Source organism: Kogia breviceps, chromosome 19 (genome assembly GCF_026419965.1).
Source record: "Kogia breviceps isolate mKogBre1 chromosome 19, mKogBre1 haplotype 1, whole genome shotgun sequence".
In the NCBI taxonomy this organism is placed as follows: domain Eukaryota; kingdom Metazoa; phylum Chordata; class Mammalia; order Artiodactyla; family Physeteridae; genus Kogia; species Kogia breviceps.
This window is the reverse complement of record NC_081328.1, coordinates 4,475,970-4,493,613: the sequence shown is the minus strand read 5'-3', so window position 1 is coordinate 4,493,613 and position 17,644 is coordinate 4,475,970. Positions and strand designations below refer to the sequence as shown.

The 17,644-nt window shown below is 61.4% G+C and overlaps 2 protein-coding genes across 5 annotated transcripts in view; one reads left to right on the top strand and one right to left on the bottom strand.

Moving 5' to 3' along the window:
* ARHGAP44 (Rho GTPase activating protein 44) overlaps nt 1–13,292 on the top strand; it is a 142,322-nt gene extending 129,030 nt beyond the window's left edge. Inside the window, exons 17-22 of one of the 3 annotated variants that reach the window (XM_067021850.1) lie at nt 2,286–2,303; nt 2,973–3,194; nt 4,711–4,868; nt 8,064–8,444; nt 9,784–9,832; nt 12,006–13,292. In XM_067021850.1, coding sequence (XP_066877951.1) covers nt 2,286–2,303; nt 2,973–3,194; nt 4,711–4,868; nt 8,064–8,444; nt 9,784–9,791 — 787 coding nt within the window. In that variant the 3' untranslated portion in view covers nt 9,792–9,832; nt 12,006–13,292. The remainder of the gene's footprint in view (nt 1–2,285; nt 2,304–2,972; nt 3,195–4,710; nt 4,869–8,063; nt 8,445–9,783; nt 9,833–12,005) is intronic. The other 2 variants (XM_059048525.2, XM_067021849.1) reach the window with 2 other exon arrangements.
* Nucleotides 13,261–17,644, bottom strand: part of ELAC2 (elaC ribonuclease Z 2) — a 28,270-nt gene continuing 23,886 nt past the window's right edge. For both annotated transcript variants that reach the window (XM_067021848.1, XM_059048516.2), the window contains exons 17-24: nt 16,570–16,708; nt 16,292–16,330; nt 16,030–16,139; nt 15,627–15,726; nt 15,394–15,514; nt 15,191–15,269; nt 14,568–14,712; nt 13,261–14,211 (exon numbers count right to left, since the gene is read on the bottom strand). In XM_067021848.1, coding sequence (XP_066877949.1) covers nt 13,993–14,211; nt 14,568–14,712; nt 15,191–15,269; nt 15,394–15,514; nt 15,627–15,726; nt 16,030–16,139; nt 16,292–16,330; nt 16,570–16,708 — 952 coding nt within the window. In that variant the 3' untranslated portion in view covers nt 13,261–13,992. The remainder of the gene's footprint in view (nt 14,212–14,567; nt 14,713–15,190; nt 15,270–15,393; nt 15,515–15,626; nt 15,727–16,029; nt 16,140–16,291; nt 16,331–16,569; nt 16,709–17,644) is intronic.

Sequence of the window (17,644 nt, the reverse complement as noted above, 5' to 3'; positions counted from 1 at the left end):
GCGGGGGCTACTCTCCGTTGCGGGGCGCGGGCTTCTCACCGCGGTGGCTTCTCTTTGTTGCAGAGCACGGGCTCTAGGCTCGTGGGCTCACTGGTTGTGGCTCGTGGGCTCACTAGTTGTGGCGCACGGGCTTAGCTGCTCCGCGGCATGTGGGATCTTCCCGGACCGGGGCTCGAACCCGCGTCCCCTGCATTGGCAGGCGGGCTCTCAACCACTGCGCCGCCAGGGAAGCCCCGGTTATTTTTAAATAACACGCAGTTCTTTGATTCTGGTGACTGTTGCTTCTTTCTGTGATAAAACAATGAGCTGAAACTTGAGACCTGCTTACGTAACCTGGTTGTATTCTTCCACCTCTGAAAAGCTCCCCTCTCTCAGCAGCGTGCCAAGCAATTTTGTAATTTGTGTCTCTGGGTGGAGTTCTAGCTAGACGCTCGGACACTTAAGTCTACCAATCTTGCAAGCAAATCTTCATCTGCTTCTGCAGGTAGGATGCTTTGAGGCCTCTGAGAGTATTGCTGTTGCCACTGTGATCGATTCGCTCTGTGAAGATTTTTATTGCCTTTTATATGAAGGAATTAGAACGCTCACAGAATACTGGCGGGAGTGTAAAAGAGAACAACCGCTCTGGAAAACAGTCTGGCAGTTTCTGCAAAAGTTAAACATTAACCACCATGTGATCCAGCCATTCTATCCCTAGATATTTACCCAAGTGAAATGAAAGCGTATGTCTGTCTATACACAGACTTGAAAAAAGAAAGATTTTTATTGCCTTTTGAAACTATCAGTGAACCTTTGATGTGTGTTTCCTGGACACAGAGGACGCCGCTTCCCATATGAGAGTCACTTCAGCTGGGAGAGTGGTGATAATGGCACAGCTGTCTCTTTATAAAAGCAGGGCTGTGCGTTTCACCTCTCGACTCTTGGTTGCTGATGCTTTGCCCATGATATATAGCGGGTCTCGTCGGTCCTCCCCCCGAGCCGTGTCCGCCCCTGGGTAAACCAGGAGAAGATCCCAGGGAGCCTGGTGTCTGGGGTCCGCAGTGCTGGAAGGTGTGTTTGGAAATAGAAGGTGTCCCCCACCAGCCCTGATTCCGGAGCCCATGCGTCTTTCTAAGTGAGAGAGAATAGGGTCAGGAAGAGAGCACAGCGTGAGACCTCCATCCTCCAGGGCTTCTGTTGATCTCACCCCGGGGGGTGGGGGGGGAGGAAATCCCGCCCTCCCCGCCAACATTGCAACTAAGTGGTATCAGTTTGCTTCCCCAGGTGGAATATTAAGCTTTTTGCTCTCTTTCAGCCCGATAAACTTGGAAGCCCAAGGGGCATAGTTTGATACTCCCCTGCAGCCCGCTTTAAATACCGGGGGACGCAATTGGACCCCGTCCCAGAGTTTTGAGTGGCCTCCAGGGGTGGTGATTGGATCTCGTACAGAAGGTGCTTGTTTATTGGTGGAGGGTCCTCAGAGGCCAGATGACTTGCAAGGTGGGTCCTGGAGAGGGACTGACCGCCCCCAAGGTGCCTTGCAGATGAGAAATACTAACAGTGACACTCGACAGGAAGGGGTCTCTGGGTCCCCGCCCCCAGGGGAAAATGTGTCAGAAGCCGTCCCCTGTGTGCTCGGCTGTAGCATCTTCTCCTCTGTGCGCCTCCCGGAGGGTCCGTCCCCGCCCATTTCCTTAAAGGACCCGCATCCCACCCGCTGCAACCGATCCCCAAACGTGGACCTTTTCTTTGACTCTTGCTGCCCTTCTGTGAGGTGGCTAGAGAGTCAGGGTGTGATAGCTCTTTGCTGCTGAGCAGCGTGGAGACGACCCCCTGTGCGCATACGCGCGGGAGGCGGGCGCCGGCTGGTGCTCTCCCTGCGCCGAGGCGCGTGGCTCCCTTCACCCTGGAAGCAGCGGCTCTGGCCTTAGTCGATGGAGGCCTCGACTGCGTACCGTGGAAGCAGTTACCTCCCAGACCACCTTCTAAATCTTTAACTGAGAAGACAGCGGACTGCTGCTTCCACGGATGTTTTTCCTCCCTTATTCCTGACCGCTGTCAGCTCTTCGGCGTCTCTCTTTATTCGCCTGCAAGCTTGGTAGGACGGTTTTCAGCCGTACAAACAGAAAAGTCACTTTAGCGAGAGCGACCAGCTCAAGTGAAACGATTTCATGGCACAGTAAGAGGCCCAGGCTCAGCCTTGACAGACACAAGAGACAAGACAGACCTTGACAGGGACGAGCTGTGTGTCCCAAGGAGGGCGCAGTTTTCTCGACACTAATATCTGTATGTTTCTGTCCCTGCAGCCTTAGGAAAATCCAAAGGTACGGTATCGCTGGGTAGCTACGAGGTCACGCTCAGTCTCTGACCACGAAGCGAGCTATGCCTTAGGGAGCTCTGCAAGGGGGTGAATGCGTGTGGCTGGCTGCTTTGGCCGATTGACTCAGAGCTGTCTTCCCCTCGTTACAGTGGAGTCGGGGTGGGGACAGGGGCGTGATCAGCCCTTCCCCGCCGTGTGGGCCCCGCGGAGGTTGTAGCTCAGCCAGCAGCCTGGGGCTGGCACAGGAATCCCGAGTCTGCCCGCGCTCTCTACCCCCAAGGGACCAAAAGAAGAGAGATGGATGTCTAGCGGTCCCCCTACTGGCCGGTGCCCTGTTGTGGTCCGAGGTGCCGCCCCGCCCGCCTCCACCCCACCTGGGAGGAGTGGGTGCCCCCGCCCGTGAGGCCGCTGTCTGCTCTGAGGGAAGCTTGGATTCTGGGGAGCTTGTTGGGCGGGCGTCGGTCCTAAGGCCGGCGGCGCCCGGGCCGCTGGTGGGAGCCCCGCCCGGAGCTGCCGGACGCTCAAGCACTGCTGTCCGCGGAGCACGGCTGGCAGCTGCCTCGCTTTCCTGGTCCAGGAGGTGCTCGGGCTGCGCTGCGGGGCGCTTGGTGGGGGAGGGGCGCCCGGCGCCCGGCGCGCGCGGCTGAGCCTGGGTCTCGCTGTCCCCGGCCAGCATGGGCGTGAGGGTCATGGACACGTCGTGGGTGGCTCGAAGAGGCTCCTCGGCCGGCCGGAAGGCGTCCTGCGCCCCGCCCACCATGCAGCCCCCAGCCCCGTCCGCGGAGCTCACCCCGCCCTTGCCGTCGCCCCTCGCGGAGCAGCCCCCCGACGGCCCCGCGGTGCCCGCGCTCTCTCCATCCGGCCTCAGCCTGCAGCCCGGGGCGGAGCGGGTCAGGTAAGCAGGGCGCTGTCGTCCTCCCCCCACCCACCCCCCGGCCTGGGTCAGTCTGGCCTGCGGTGCACGCTGGGGGGGGACCGGTCTGGGTGGGCTGCGTCCACTCAGAGCCTCTTGGCGTTGGTCGTTTCCCCCTTTTCTAAGCATCCTGGTTTGGCTTCTGCAGCAGGTAAGTCATTCACGGACCCCTGGATTATGAGGTGGAGCCCAGGCTTTCCAGGAACAGCACCCCAGGCACACGTGTAAGGTTGCAGCTAAGGCCAGGCGAGGAATCTGAGTCCCCAGCTCCCTGGGTCCCCCTCCTCTGCTATTACAGCTTCCCTATTTTGAGATTTAGAATTTCAGTGTTTCTCCCTTCCTCTCCTCTACCTTTAGACGCATAGGGACCATTTTACTGCTCAAATGGGTGCAAATCAGGTGAAGAAAGGAGGTGCTGTGGTCACGCTGGGCCTGGTGACCTTTGCAGCCTGTGGTGTGACTGCATGTCATTCTCGCAGAGGAAGAAAAAAGACGGGGAGCATGCCCACTCCAGCGCTAGTTCCACGAACGGTTACGCAGGGCAGCCCTTGTCGCTCCAAAGATGAAAAATGCAATCTGAGCCGTCAAGGCACACGTTCACGGCATGTGGTCCTTGATACCCAGGGGCGCAGGGGAAGGAGGCCATCCCTGGCCCTTCTTGGGACGGGACGTGGTCAGAGGAGATTCTAGGAGTGGGGCTCGCACAGGAGACTGCTTTGCCGTTCGTTTCTGTCTGTCCTAAAGCAGCAGTTCAGAGAAGCAGGAAAGCTCCTTCACTCGGAGGCACTGTGCTTTCTGGTAGGGTGTGCAGTATTCCTCCATGGCCACCGCTGGAAAAACTTTGGAGACTCTGGGAAGCCAAACCTCTCAACCCAGTCTTTGCATGTATGCGTACGCACACACACACATGCACATACACACACACACACACACACACATATATACACACACAAATACCAACCCCCTAAGTGAAGGGATTGCAGGGTTTTGTTGGGTTTTTTTTAGCGCGTGGAAGGTATTTTCCCTGAGAAATGGGGGAGTGACAGTCAGAGTTGGGGGTGGGTAGTGACCCTGGATGGCGTGGTTGCTGATGGCTCCACTGGAGAGGACGAGGGGTCGCCAGCTCTGGCCGTGGACTCGTGGGCTTCAGTTTCGTTTGAGGGATGTGGGAGCGGAGAGGGAGTTCAGCAGGGAGCAGCGGCTGACGGCCGGCAGAGGAAATGGACAAATAGGAGATTTGCTGGGACGGTCTCCTGCTGGAGGGAGGGCAGAGGCCAGGAGAGGGAGCTGGCCACGGGTGCCACACGGGGATGAGGGTGGAACCCAGGCCCTCAGAGCCCCAAGAGAGGACGGTCGCCTCCGTGGGCATCTCTGAAGGGTTTCAGAAGGGCTGAGAGGACCGCACCTGCCTAGAGGAACACGTATTCAGTTCACAGTGCTGATGCTGAAGTTACCTGAGTTCAGGGGCTTTCTTTTGTCCCGTGTGCTTGTGTTTCAGCACTTCTAAAAGCAAGGAACTTTCTCCAGGATCTGGGCAGAAAGGAAGTCCAGGTTCCAGCCAGGGGACGCCCAGTGCAGGGGTGCAGCCCGGGATGCAGCCGGGCGCCAGCCCCAGCCAGCTGCCCGCAGACCAGAGTCCTCACACCCTCCGGAAAGGTACGTCACTGCCGCCGGGCTCGGGGGGGCCTGGGGGGTTCGGGCCAGAGAGCTGTCACACCGCCTGGAAGCATTTCCCTCCATCCTCACGGAGACGTAGAAACTGGTTTCATGAAGAGCTACTGCGCGTGAGAGCTTGGGGAAGTTAGCCAAGCCCAAGAGGGGCCGTTGCGTCGTTATTCCTCGGTTTACTCATTTGAACAGCGGGCTCGCGGGTGTGGGGGGGCAGACACGGGGCACCGCTTCCCGTCCACCAGGACCTTTTTCTGCAGAATCGTCGCCCAGGGTGGCACGTGTCTTCGTCGACTCTGCCAGGCTTCCCGCCACCATTTAACGTGCAGTGTTGGAGTCTTCGCAGGAGCCCCCTGCCCCAGCTGGGGTCCAGCCCGGCTGCCTACCCCTGGATTATTTGTAGAAGGGGACACAGGGGCGGAACTGAGACTGTTTCTGCAGGAGGCCTGCCCTTTGATATTTTTTTAGTGGAGGCCTGAGCATCTGTCCACTGGCCCGTGAGCTGCCCACCCCAGATTTCTGCCATGAAACCCACTGCAAAAGGCCCCGTTATTCTCCCTGAAATGATTCCCCAAAGCCGAGGCGTGCTCCGTGGTGATATTTCATAAATGGGGGCTGCATGGAACGTGTGTTAATGAGAACCACCTTTTTTTTTCACCTTCTGTCATCACGAAGTCTGTAAGGTGCTTAAAACAGCACGTTGTCTGCTTTGTTCTCAGTTCAGGCCTGTCTGGCTTCTAGGTGTGCCTTTAGCTCCGGGACGTGGGACCAGGCTGGTTCTCCTTATCCTCAGACAGGGCCCCTCCCGGCCATCCTGGCTGCGGGCTGCTGTGTGAGCCCATCATCCGAGCCTGCCCTCACCCAGCCCTTCCGTCCTCCTCATCCCCACTCATCCCTTACACGCCCTACAAATGTTTGTTGAGCCTCTGCTATGTGTAGAGAGCCCCGAGGCTCTAACAGAGCAGCCGACGTAGCCTCTACAGACGGGTGAACGTGGAACCGTGGTACAAGGGTGTTGCCGCTGGACCACCTGTGGTGAGCTCAGGACACCGAGGGTCATGTGAGGGCACCTGGCAACACAGGTTGGCCAAAGTGGCAGTGGAGGAATTTGAGCACGCCAGGGCTTTATCCAGCGGCAACACGTTTCCCTTGCGGTCCTGATAGAATTCTCTGGCTGTCTTCAGTTTACACGGCTTGTAACCCTCCCCCAGCCACGCAGGGCAGGGTGATGGCTAAGCGGTTCTTCTGTCCAGTGGGCTCGGGGCTCCTGTTCCAGGCCACGCGGCTTCCCAAAGCCAGTGGGACATTGGCCCTCTCGTTCTTCACAGCCCATTGGGCCCAGGCAGGGGTTTCCCAGGGGATATTCAGCAGCTCAGAACCATCATTTGAAAGGCGCGCCATTACCCACAAATGGCACACTAAGTGTTGTCTTGTACCCCCTCAGTCTTTTGGCGACGTGCCTACCGTCTTACATCATGACCTAGGCCTGTCCCTACCTGGGGCGGTAAATGTCGCCACAGGCGTCACGGTGATGCCACTGCATCCTCCGTCTTCCGGCTCCCTCGGGGGAAGACGCGTTCAAGCACTGACCCCCAGAGTCTCCACTGGATGAGAAGCACCTAATGCCTGCATCAGCCAGTAGGGCTGAAAAGTGGTTTTACGTCATGACTGTGTGCTGCTTGACATACATGATCCCATGTAATTATTACAGTACTGTGGAGCAAATGTGATTCTTTCCAGTGCATACAAAAGGTTTATTTTATTTATTTATTTTAAAAAATTTATCGTGGCTGCGTTGGGTCTTCTCTGCTGCGCACGGGCTTTCTCTAGTTGCGGCGAGCGGGGGCTACTCTTCGTTGTGGTGCGCGGGCTTCTCCTTGCGGTGGGTTCTCTTGTTGTGGAGCACGGGCTCTAGGCGTGCGGGCTTCAGTAGTTGTGGAACGCAGACTCAGTAGTTGTGGCTCGTGGGCTCTAGAGCGCAGGCTCAGTGGTTGTGGCGCACGGGCCACATGCGGGATCTTCCCGGACCAGGGCTCGAACCCGTGTCCCCTGAATTGGCAAACAGATTCTCAACCACTGAGCCCCCAGGGAAGCCCCATACAAGAGGTTTAAATAAAATCCCCCAGCTTGCAGCAGGTGAGAAGGGATAGGAATTTGAACCCAAGTTGATGGGACTCAGGAGAGCGGGACCCTTACTTTTCCGCACCGCGAACCAAGGAGCCAGGGAGGTGCACACGGCATCGTTGGAATAGATTCTGTTCCGTGGGGTGGGGGGGAGTAGGGGGAAGCACGATGCCTCCTGGAGGGCTTAAAAAGTCAGTTTCCTCGAGAGTAAGTGCTACCCACAGGCAGCCCCCAACCTGAGAGATGAGCGATCGCTTTCTCGAGACGTCCGTCCACCAAGGGATCTTCTAAATATCAAAGTCTGTCATCCTTGCCAGCTCCTTTCCGTTTAAAGGTGTAATGTGTTTGTCATTGTTTAGCATATGACTAAGTAAATAAAAAGAGGGGGATGCAGGCAGTGCCGAGGGGGTGGGGCAGTGATGCACTTAGAACAAACAATGCAGGTCTGTGCATGGCTACGCCCGGGGCTCTGGAAGGGAAAACACCTCTGAGGCAAGTCCACAGGACTGAGGGGAAGCACAGGGAAAGACAGGCAGCGCCACGGAGGCTCTGGGCCTCTGTGGCCAGAGGACTTGCTCATAGGTTACCGTTAGGGGATCCCAGAGCCACTGGGCGGGTTCAGCCAGAAGCAGAGCGTCCCGCCCCGAGGACGGTTGCTCTGTCCAGCGCCCGCTGCCGCCGGCCGATCTCTAGCCGCCCGTCCTGGACACTGCGTCCCAGACCCCTCCCTCCCCGGGGGCCCCCCGATAGGTGCACCACTTTGAAGTGATGGGAGGGCCCTGGGAACTCAGCCACGGCCTGGGCATGGGAAATGTGTTCTCCCGTTTGGCCGTGGCCGGGGGTGGGGGGCTGCTGATCATAGCAGGAATCTGGGGGAGAGGAGGAGAGATTAGTGAACAGATGGGCAGATATGCAGTTCTAGGTGAATTTTAAGAAATGGTGTTGGCTGCTGCCAGCGTGGCAGGAGCTGGGGGTGGAGGCGAGGGGGGCGGGGGCTGGCTGACAGCCACAGGGATGGGGGGTGTCACTGAACCCCGTGTTCTGTGCTTTCTCTTTCAGTTTCCAAGAAGCTGGCACCCATTCCGCCCAAGGTCCCCTTTGGCCAGCCGGGGCCCCTGCCCGAGCCGCCTGCCGGCCAGCCGTCCCCACTCAGCCTATCCCCCACGCCCCCCAGCACCCCCTCACCCTACGGACTGAGCTGCCCCCCGGGGTACTCCCTGGCCTCGGGCCAGCTCTCCCCGGCAGCCGCAGCGCCCCCGCTGGCCTCCCCCTCCGGCTTGGTGGGCGCTCTCGGCAAGTCGCGGCCCACCCCGAAGCCCCGGCAGAGGCCCACGCTCCCGCCGCCCGAGCCGCCCGCCGCCAGCCTCGCAGCCCCCAGCCCGCAGCCCGCGGAGCATCCCGCGCTGGACGCTGTGTCCCCCGGGGAGAGCATGTCCACAGGTAAGCGCCGCGCGTGCAGCGTCGCCGTGAGCTTTAGGGCGCCGGCCGTGCAGAGCCGCCTCCGGGGACTCTGCAGGGGGCGGACCCTGCGTGCCCCGCGCGTGGCATCTGGGCTGGTCTCCTCGGAGGCCCCCGTGGGGCCGTGGAAAGCGCCGGTGGCCGGCTGTCCTGCGGGGAGGGGGCTCCCTGGGGGATTTCCCCCAGTTGAACACCCGCCAGCCCAGGGCCCTGAGCCTGCTCTTCATCTGGGGGCTGAGCGCGCTGCATCCCTGGAGGGGCCGCTGCGGGAGGGGCCGGACTGTGACGGCGGAGCAGAGGCTGATTTTTCCCTCTCCGCCACAGAAAACTGTCGTTAGAAAGCTGTTTTTCTAGCAATACGTATTTAGAAAGGGGTCAGTTTCAGAAAAGATGCTGCCCTCTGGTTGGAGAAGCCCACGAGGGCTAAATTTAGTTTTACTTTAAATTTAAAGTCAAAGCCGAGCTATTTTCCTCCAGGAAAGTGTGTAAGCGTAACACACATACACACACAAACACCACATACACACCCACCACACACACACATGCACATCACACCCCACATACACCACACACACCACATAGAAACCACATACAAACCACATACACACACAAACCACATACACACCCACCACACACACACAAACCACATACACACCCACCACACACACACACACACACACACACACACACACGCGAGAAGTTTGGCCCTGGGACTCGTAACGGGTGGTGCTTTCGCCGCCACGCCCCTCGCCAGGCGGGCCGTCCTCCCCGCGGTCGGGCGGAGCGGAGCCCGCCGGCTGAGCGCCTCGCTGCGCGGGAAGGGCCCCCCGGCGCGCGTGCGCGGTGGGGCAGAGGTGCGCGCTGAGCGGAGCGGCGGGCCGGTGACGCGGCCGCTTTATCCGTGCTGTGATGAGCGGGGCAGGTCCAGCTGCGCCATCCACCCTGAGCTTATAAAGAGCTAGGAAAAGTTCGAACCAGCGAGCACCACTTCCCGCTGGTGGTTCTAGAGGGGCCCTTGATGGACGGGAGGGGCCCAGGCCGCTGCCCTGGGGCGCTGTGACGGTCCCCTTCCCTCCTGCCCGGCTCAGCTGCCGCCCTTTAGCAGTCATCTCGTGCCCCGTCTGTCCTGTCCCGATGTCCTCCAGCGGCGGTGGCGGCGGCATCCTGGCCCGTCGTCCCGCAGGGCGGGCGGGGGTCTGAGCCGCGTGGTCGGTGATGGTTTACTGTGGTCCGTCTGACCGTGATGCTGGGCGTGGTCCGTGTTCCGTTCGTCTCATCGTATTTATTCCTTTCTCCGAATCCTGTCGCTGTGTCCTCGCAGCTGTGTGACACGGGGGACGCAGCTGTGGATACGTGAGGGGGATTCCAGGGTAAGCGGCCCCGGCCTCGCCCCTCCGCTCGCAGCCAGGCCGCAGCCCCGCGCTCTGCATGCGCCCCGACCTGCACGGCAGCCTCCACGGCCTTGGGGCTCACTGGCCTCCTCCTTTCCTGAGGAGGAGATGGGGGAGAAACAGGCCTCCCTCCCCTTCTCTGGCCAGAGTCACCTAATCCCAGCTGCTTCCCCTGCCCGTTTTGGGTTAGATTGAGGGGGTGACAACCCCGTGTGTCCTTGTGTCACTGGCTGACCTGCTACAGACAGATGCCCTATGTCGGGGAGATGCATGTGCACCCACCCCTGGTTCAGGGAAGGGCCCGGGGAGAGGACCCGCCCGCTGCCATGGCCGCATCCTCCACCGCGGGGCCTGGAGCCTGAGCTCCGGCTAGGACGGTTGGCAAATCCTGAAGAGTCTGTAGTGTTCGTTCTAGAATTTATCCTGAGCTCAGTTTTTCCCCAGTGTGTAGAGCCAGCTGGGGCCTTTCTGTCCAACTCAGTGAAGTACTCTGAGAGCCTTTGTTACCAGTTTCTGCCTGGTCTCCTCCTCCCGTAAGGAGTAGATGCTCAAAAGGAAAACGCAGGCAAGAACAGCAAGGAAGCCGGAGGCAGCAAGTGTCTTGGCCTCAGTCAGAAAGGGCCAGCCAGAGCAAAGCAGGGGAGGGTCCCCCCCCCCAGTTCCCCCAGGGAAGCTGCTGAGCTGAGGACTGCAGACCCCTGACAGACACACCTCCAGGGCGTCCGGTGCCCACACGGGCCCCAGGACAGGCCCTTCTGGGGCCTCTGACACAGAGACAGGCCTCCCCTTTCCCGGCGGCCAGCGGGCCTGCTCCCCGCCCCAAGCTTAGGCTACTCGAGTTGCCTTCTGGCTCAGGTGTCCCAGGGAGCGGCCAGGATGGCAGCTGGGCAGCTCGCCTCGGGGCTGCACGTCCTTCACCTGCTTCGCCTACAGGCACCTTCCCGCCGGTATCCCCTCAGCGAGTGCTGAGGCCCAGGCAGGGTAGGAAACCGCCCGGGGTTACGCCCCCCTGACGACGGGGACGGAACTCTGAATCCAAAACCCAAGCCCTAGGGCTTGTGCCGCCCTACAGTCCAGGCCCGTGCTGAGGCACCGGCCGACCCCCGCGCTCTGCTCGGTCAGGCAGGGAGACCTTCTGGGGGGTGGGTGGAGAGAGAAGGACCTTTGTTCCAGAGCTTCCGTGTTTGTGTGTCTTTGAGGACAGTGTCTGAACGTCTGTCTGTCCACTTGCGGTGGTCCTCCTTGGGCGGAATGTTTGCTTTACAGAAACACGGGCTGCCCCCCGCCGTCTGGCCCAGGGCTGCCCCCCGTCCAGCTGCATGTCCTCGGTCCTCTGCCCGGGGACAGCGCGGCTGTGTGGAGGCCAGAGGCCGAGCAGCCCTGGGAGGGAGGAACAGGCCTGAGCCAAGGATGCCAGGGTCCCCTTAGCCCCTGCGGCCCCGAAGGAGTCGGGGAGCAGCTGTCTGGTGCCCGCCTGGGGGCAGCCACCCCTCCAGGCCCCGCAGCCCCGTGGTCTGGCCTGCACTGAGCTGCCAGCTGAGGTCCGGACAGATGCCTGTTGCCTCAGGGACCTTCCTCCTGAGCGCCTCCCGGGAAGTGACCCTTCAGTGCCCCCAGTAGGGGTGTAACTGGAGGTGAGTGGTTTCCCTAGTGCCGGGGTGGCGGGGTGCCCACAGTCAGGGAGTAGTTTGCTCCCCTTACTTCTGGGGGTCCTGAGGGGGACCCCACCCTGTCTCCACCCCCCCGCCAAGGGTACCATTCGTGGTCTTGAGCGAGGTCCCCCCCCACTCATTCACGCACTTGGGGGAAGGCTGTGTCCCCAGCCTGTCACCCCAGCCCCGCAGACTTTGGGGAACTAAGGGCAGTCCTGAAATTCCCCGGAAGGTGTCACCGAGACCCGGCCACAATCATCCTTTTTTTGTGGAGTCAAGCTCATTGGCAAGCTGGCCCACGGGCAGGATCGGGACGTCTGGGTCCACAGGCAAAGCAGGCCGGCCCTGCCCCGCCCCTGCAATGCGGTGGATGCCGCGGCGGCCCCCAGACGCGCTGGCCCTTCCGTGACCGAACCCCTCCCGCTCCTCGCGCCGTCCTGCCTGCCAGCCGCGCCTCGCGGGCGGGCCGCCCCTCAGCGCCTCTCTCTGCCGCCTTCCAGATCTGGTCCACTTCGACGTCCCTTCCCTCCACGTGGAGCTGGGCTCGGCGCTGCGCCTCGGCCCCCGGGAGCACATGCGACAGCACTCGGTGGCCGAGAAGAGGGACGCGGAGGAGTCGGAGAGCACGGCCCTCTGAGCGGGTTCCTGCGGCTCCGCGCCGTCACGGCTGCCGCGAGGTTGGAGCGTGGCGGACACCCGTGTGGCAGGTGCCGGCGCGCGGCTTTTGTGCGTTCCCTCCGGGTGGCGACTCTGGCCTTCTGTTTGATCTTTGCCTTTCGACTTTGTGCCTATTTTGACCCCCTTTCAGCCTCCACGCCAAGCGACGGCCCCGTCCACCCAAGGGCCTGTGTCTCAGACCCGCGGGGTGGGGCGTGGAGGGCCCAGCGGCCGGTCCGCCCTGGCTGCCTGTCGCCAGCCTGATGGTACAGAGCGGGGATGGGGTGGGGGGCTCACTCACAGGAGCCGAGCAGCCCGGGGCCCTGGCCGGCCTGCTGCTTTGCAGGGGAGGGCCGGCCAGGGCGAACCGCCATCCGTGGGCTTTACAGGAAATGGCTAAAGATGACATCTGACAGTTTTACTTCTCCACGCCGTGGACTGAAGCTCCCAAAGGTAGCTCCCCAGGCCACCCCCCCTTCCCCCCTGCCAACACTAGGTGTCGCTAAGAGCAGCCGCCCAGGAGCACTGGGGCAGCCAGGGCACGAAGATGTGGGGTCGCCTCTTTCTGGAGGTCCCAAGCGAATAGCAATAATCCTGTTACCCAAAGCTCAGACAGGAAGGGGAAACCAGCCCACGGAGACCCCAGGCCTGCGGCGTGGAGAGCTTTGCTCACCCTCCCCACGAAGCCCCACCTGCCCTCGGGCAGGAGACCCGGGGAGCCTGGTCACAGCTGGGATGAAGGGAGTGAGAAATAGATTCGGGTCATGCATGCAAAGCCCTACCTTACAGTTTTATCCTTTTAAAATAGACATACCTATACAGGATATAATATTTGTATATATGAAATCTATATTTGTTTAATTTGAGCCATTCAATCCAAACCCATGTACAGGTGTACAATGAGAAACTTAAATGCTTAGTTATTTTTCCCAACAAAAAGTGTAAAATAACCCTCCTCCGACAGTGGGAGTTGCAAACTTTTGACGTTAACGGCTTTGCTCGCTTGCTAGCAGGGCAGTTCAGTACCCAATTTGTCATGAGGCCCGGGGGGTTGAAAGTTAGTTACCTTTAAATACATGTACAAATAGTCGTCAATGGTAATGTTATTAAAATAGATTTATTATCCCTGAGCGTGGCCTATCTTGTTTTAATAACAAGCTCAAGGGGCCACGGGAGGTGATGCCAGGTGCTGCCTCGGGAGGGACCCCGAGGTCACGGCCAGTCCTTGGTCTGCCTCTCCTAGCACCTGAAACCTTAAAGCTCCTTCTCTAGTCTCCCGGGAGGGAAGAATATGCAAATACTAGAGGCATCTTTCTTTGAAAATTCTCACTTTTCAAACAAACACTAACCTCAGTGTTGTTCAGCCAGGAGGGCACCCCACGCGGTATTTTTCAGCACTCTGTAGGGCGGTGAGTGGTTCTCGTCACGGGGCAAGCCGGGAACAACGGGAAGGCTTGCATTTCCCCGGAGCCCCTGCACGGCCGGGCCCGGCCGACCACGGCTGTGAGTCTGCACAACTTGACTTCCGCCAAAAAAACAGGCTGCTGAGGCGTGGTGACTCCTTGGGGCCAGGTCCCAAAGGGCCTCACCACGATCAGGCTGTTTCCGGCGGCACAGGGATAAAGCACTCGGGTTCCAAACGTGTCCTTCACCGTGTTCCGTCCTCGGAGACGCTTTTCCTGGAGGCTTCGCGTCCACAGCCCCGCGCTCCTGGGGCCGCGGCAGAGGGGGTGCGCCCTGACTCCACGTGACAGACCGAAGACGCGGCGTGCACGGAGCCGACGTCGGCCTACTCCTCCTCCGCGCAGCGGCTCCGCAGGCCCCGTGTCGCTACTGGACCCTGACCTTCTTGCTCTGCGGGCTTGCGGGCTGCGCGGCGGGGGCCCGTTTCCGCGGGGGCTCCGCGTCGCCCCCGGCGAGCAGCGCTGCCCGCACCTGCCGCAGCTCGCGCCGCTCCCTGCGCCCCTCCATCTCCTCCAGCTCCCCGGCGAACAGGGCCTTCAGCGGCGTCAGCAGCTTGGGCACGGTCGGGAGGTCCCCCAGGCTGACCTACGAAGCGAGACGAAACAGAGGCCGGGGTGAGGCTGTCACGGCTCCCAGGCACCGGCCACACCCGTCAGCAGACGCAGCCCTCATGTCAGGCCCAGCGGGCAGAACCCAGGCACCCCAATGCCCAGTGGTGGGGACAGGCCCAGCTTGACCGCTCAAGAGGAGAACACCGCCTCCCAGGTTTGTGCAGAAGCTCAAATGATGTCACTCTGGGGACCGACTGGGCCTCCAAGAGGCTCTCAAGGGACTGTGTCCGGAAGGCCCCGTGCCGGTCGTGCTGGGCAGTGGCCCGAGCCTGGCCATTTGCGCGTGGATGGAGGGCGTCTGGGCCCCGCCCCGCCCCGCCGGTCCCAGACCTTCATGTGGTCGAAGGCGATGCCGACTTTCTCGTTGAAGTCGGGGCTGAAGAGCGGGATCTTGGCGTAGCGCTGGCTGAAGTGGTTCAGCATGACAAACCCCGCGTTCATCCGCATCCCCACGCCGATGGCCTGGGAGGTGGTGCTGCGGAGACGGGGCGACACGAGGCTGCAGGGGGCGCGCCACGCAGACCCGCCCCCCAGACTCCGCCCGCTCGGGCACCCGGGGACGGGGCTTCCTGCTGCCAACAGCAAGCCCCCTCCCGGAGCCGGTCTGCCCCTCGGCACCAGGGAAGCCCAGGCTCTGTGCGCTCAGACCCCCCGCCAGTGAGCACCTCTGAGAAAAGCAGGGGCTGCCGACCTGGGCCAACGCGCTCTTCCCTTAAATAGCGCAAGGTCCGCCCCCGGCCTCCCACTTACTCAGCGTTATTTCCAGTTCTTTCCCGAGCCGCACCTCCCCCAGAACCTTGCCTGGAGGGCGCTGCAGAAGTAAAGGCAGAGTCTCGGGAGACAACTGCCTGGGGTCAGAAGCCCCCAGGGCCCCTGGAGGGAAGCAGAGCAGCCCGGCATCGGCAGCGAGGAGCAGGAGGGGCTGCTGGCGCAGGCTCGGGGGGCTCCGCTACCTGTGTGTCTTTTCCGCGGCTTCCTCTTCCAGCCCATCTTCCAAGGTGGCCTCGTGGATCAGGAGAGTGGCGTCCTTCCCTAGAGCGTAAGCACGGGTGCTCTGAGAACACCGCTCCGCCTGGGGTGCCCACAGCACTCGCCCCCGGGCCCTGGGAGGAGGCCAGAATCGTCGGGGGTGCCAGAGGCGGCTGCCCCTACTCACCCATCTGGACCAGAGCCTCACAGGGCATGGTGTCCCCAGAATAGACCACCTTCCAGCCGGACGTGTGGACCAGCGCACAACCGAAGGCGTGCTTGCAGTGCCGGACCAGGCAGGTCTGAAACTGAGGAAGCCGGTGATGGGCTCGTGGCCCAGCTAACGCCTCGCCCCCTCCTCGCCACGTCACACGCCCCTGTCCCCGAACCTGCCCTCCCGCGCCCAGGCCCTCCCCTAACCTCCTCCAAGCCACAGGTTTCCAGCAGCAAACTGATCAACCTTTCCACTTTGGGGTTGGAGACCTCAGCTCCTTTCTGAAGGCATTTGGCAGGAATAATACTGTGAGAAGATTTAAAAAAAAAACATTTAATCTGAAGTTCAAGTCACTGACTGGAGAGGACCCCCAAATCGCTATGATAAAGAAACAATTTAATTCTGTCATTGAGGCACGGAGCAAGGGCGCTCGGCCCCGGAACCGTTTCTGGGCGAAGTGCTGGCAAAGATCTAGGATCAGGAACAGAAGTGAGGGGGGCCGAGGAGAACCGTGTCGAGGCAGAGGAGCGTTTAGAGGTGGGAACCGTCTCCCCACGATCTGAGCCTGCCTCGTGCGCTCACCGTCCAGGGCCCGGGCCGGGCACTCACCTGACGTGGTGCAGCAGCGGCTGGCACTGGTTGTGATACTGCTGGAGCCAGGCCCGGAGCTGGGTGGGGGCCACTACGAGCAGCGGGTGGCACGGCTTCCCCAGCGACACCTGGAACAGGGAGATCAGAGCGCCGAGCGCACGGCGCGCGTTGCAGGGAAAGCGGCGTGCTGCGGCCCGAGGTATGGCTGTGCGTGCGCATCTGCGCGCACGCCCATTTCAAAGAAAGGCAAAAGGGCGGAGTCCAGTCCTGCGCCACTCACCAGAGCCCGCTCCCTCTGCAGCAAGATGTTCAACAAGCCCTGGGAAGGAGGAGTCACGGATCAGCCAGGTCCACACCCGCCCTCCTTCCCGCATTGGGGGCCCTGGGTGCCCGGCGCAATGGCGGCCACCACCCCGCTGCCCCCGGCCGCCCGCCTCCGGGCGAGGGCAGCTCCGAAAGGCCGCGTGGCGAGGGGAGACGCACGTGGCGCCCGGCTTGCGGACGAGCCCAGGCCCGGGCGGAGGTGCGCGGCCAGGAAGAGGGAGGCGGCCCGCTCACCGTGTGGTGGTCCGCGTGCAGGTGGGACACGAACACGGCGGCGAGGGTGCCCAGGAGCCGGTCTACTTCGTCCCCGTAGTGGCGGCACAGCTGCCCGAAGGTGCCCTCCCCGCAGTCCAGCAGCAGGGATGCGTCGGAGCTACGGGAGATGGTTTGCCCTCAGGGAGGAGGGCAGGACAAGGCTGAGTGCCCGTCTCCCTGGACAGCTCGGCTCCTCCCGCGGGAGCTGCTGTCAAGGGGATGGTGGTCGCACACGTCCGTCCTCGTGACATGAAACACCGTCGCGACACTCTATAGTGTACGGAGCGTACCTAGAGCTACACAGATGCTGGGCAGCCAAGAGTTTCTGCGGAAGGAGAGGGTGAGGGCATGAAATCCACAAGACTCTACTTAGAAGGAACGCGGCGGCAGCTGCTGTGGCCGCCAGGAGAGCCGGAGGCGCTGCTTTAGCTGGCGCGGCCCGGGGACAGCGGCCGCACCAACGCCGGGGCCGCTTCCCGCCAGCTCCTCCGTCACAAGAGAAACACGTCGCAGACCCGTGCGCTTCTGCTGTCGGGGTGCCCCTTACAACTGCCAAGTACGTTTAACACGTTATTCGGCTGTTAGCCATCCACCACCAGCACCCGGATGACAAAGCAAAACTTAAAAACGAGGCTGGCTTCCCAGAGACGGCGCTGGTCCACCTCCCTGCCGACCAACACACCACCAGGCAAATCCAGGAGACTCACAAAGCAGACGCAAGAGCCCCAAAGCCGCTCCGCACCCCAGCGGCACCAGTGAGGGGCCCTGCGACACAGAGGTGGACGCGAGTCCTGGCCTGGGTCCGCCCCGCCGTCGGCCGTCAGCAGCCCGGGGCAGGTGCACCGATGACAGGGGTGCGGGAGGTGGCCAGTCACTGGTTCACAGGAGGGACGTGGAAGCTTAGCGAGGCCGCCTCTCGGCAGAGTGACAGCATACACGTCAGCGGTTTTTATCTGAAGACGTAACGGGTGGCCAACTTCGGTGACTCCCTCCAGTTCAGCTAGCTACGGAGGCCGAAAACCGCCTGACCCCCCACCCCACCCCCCGGGCCCCC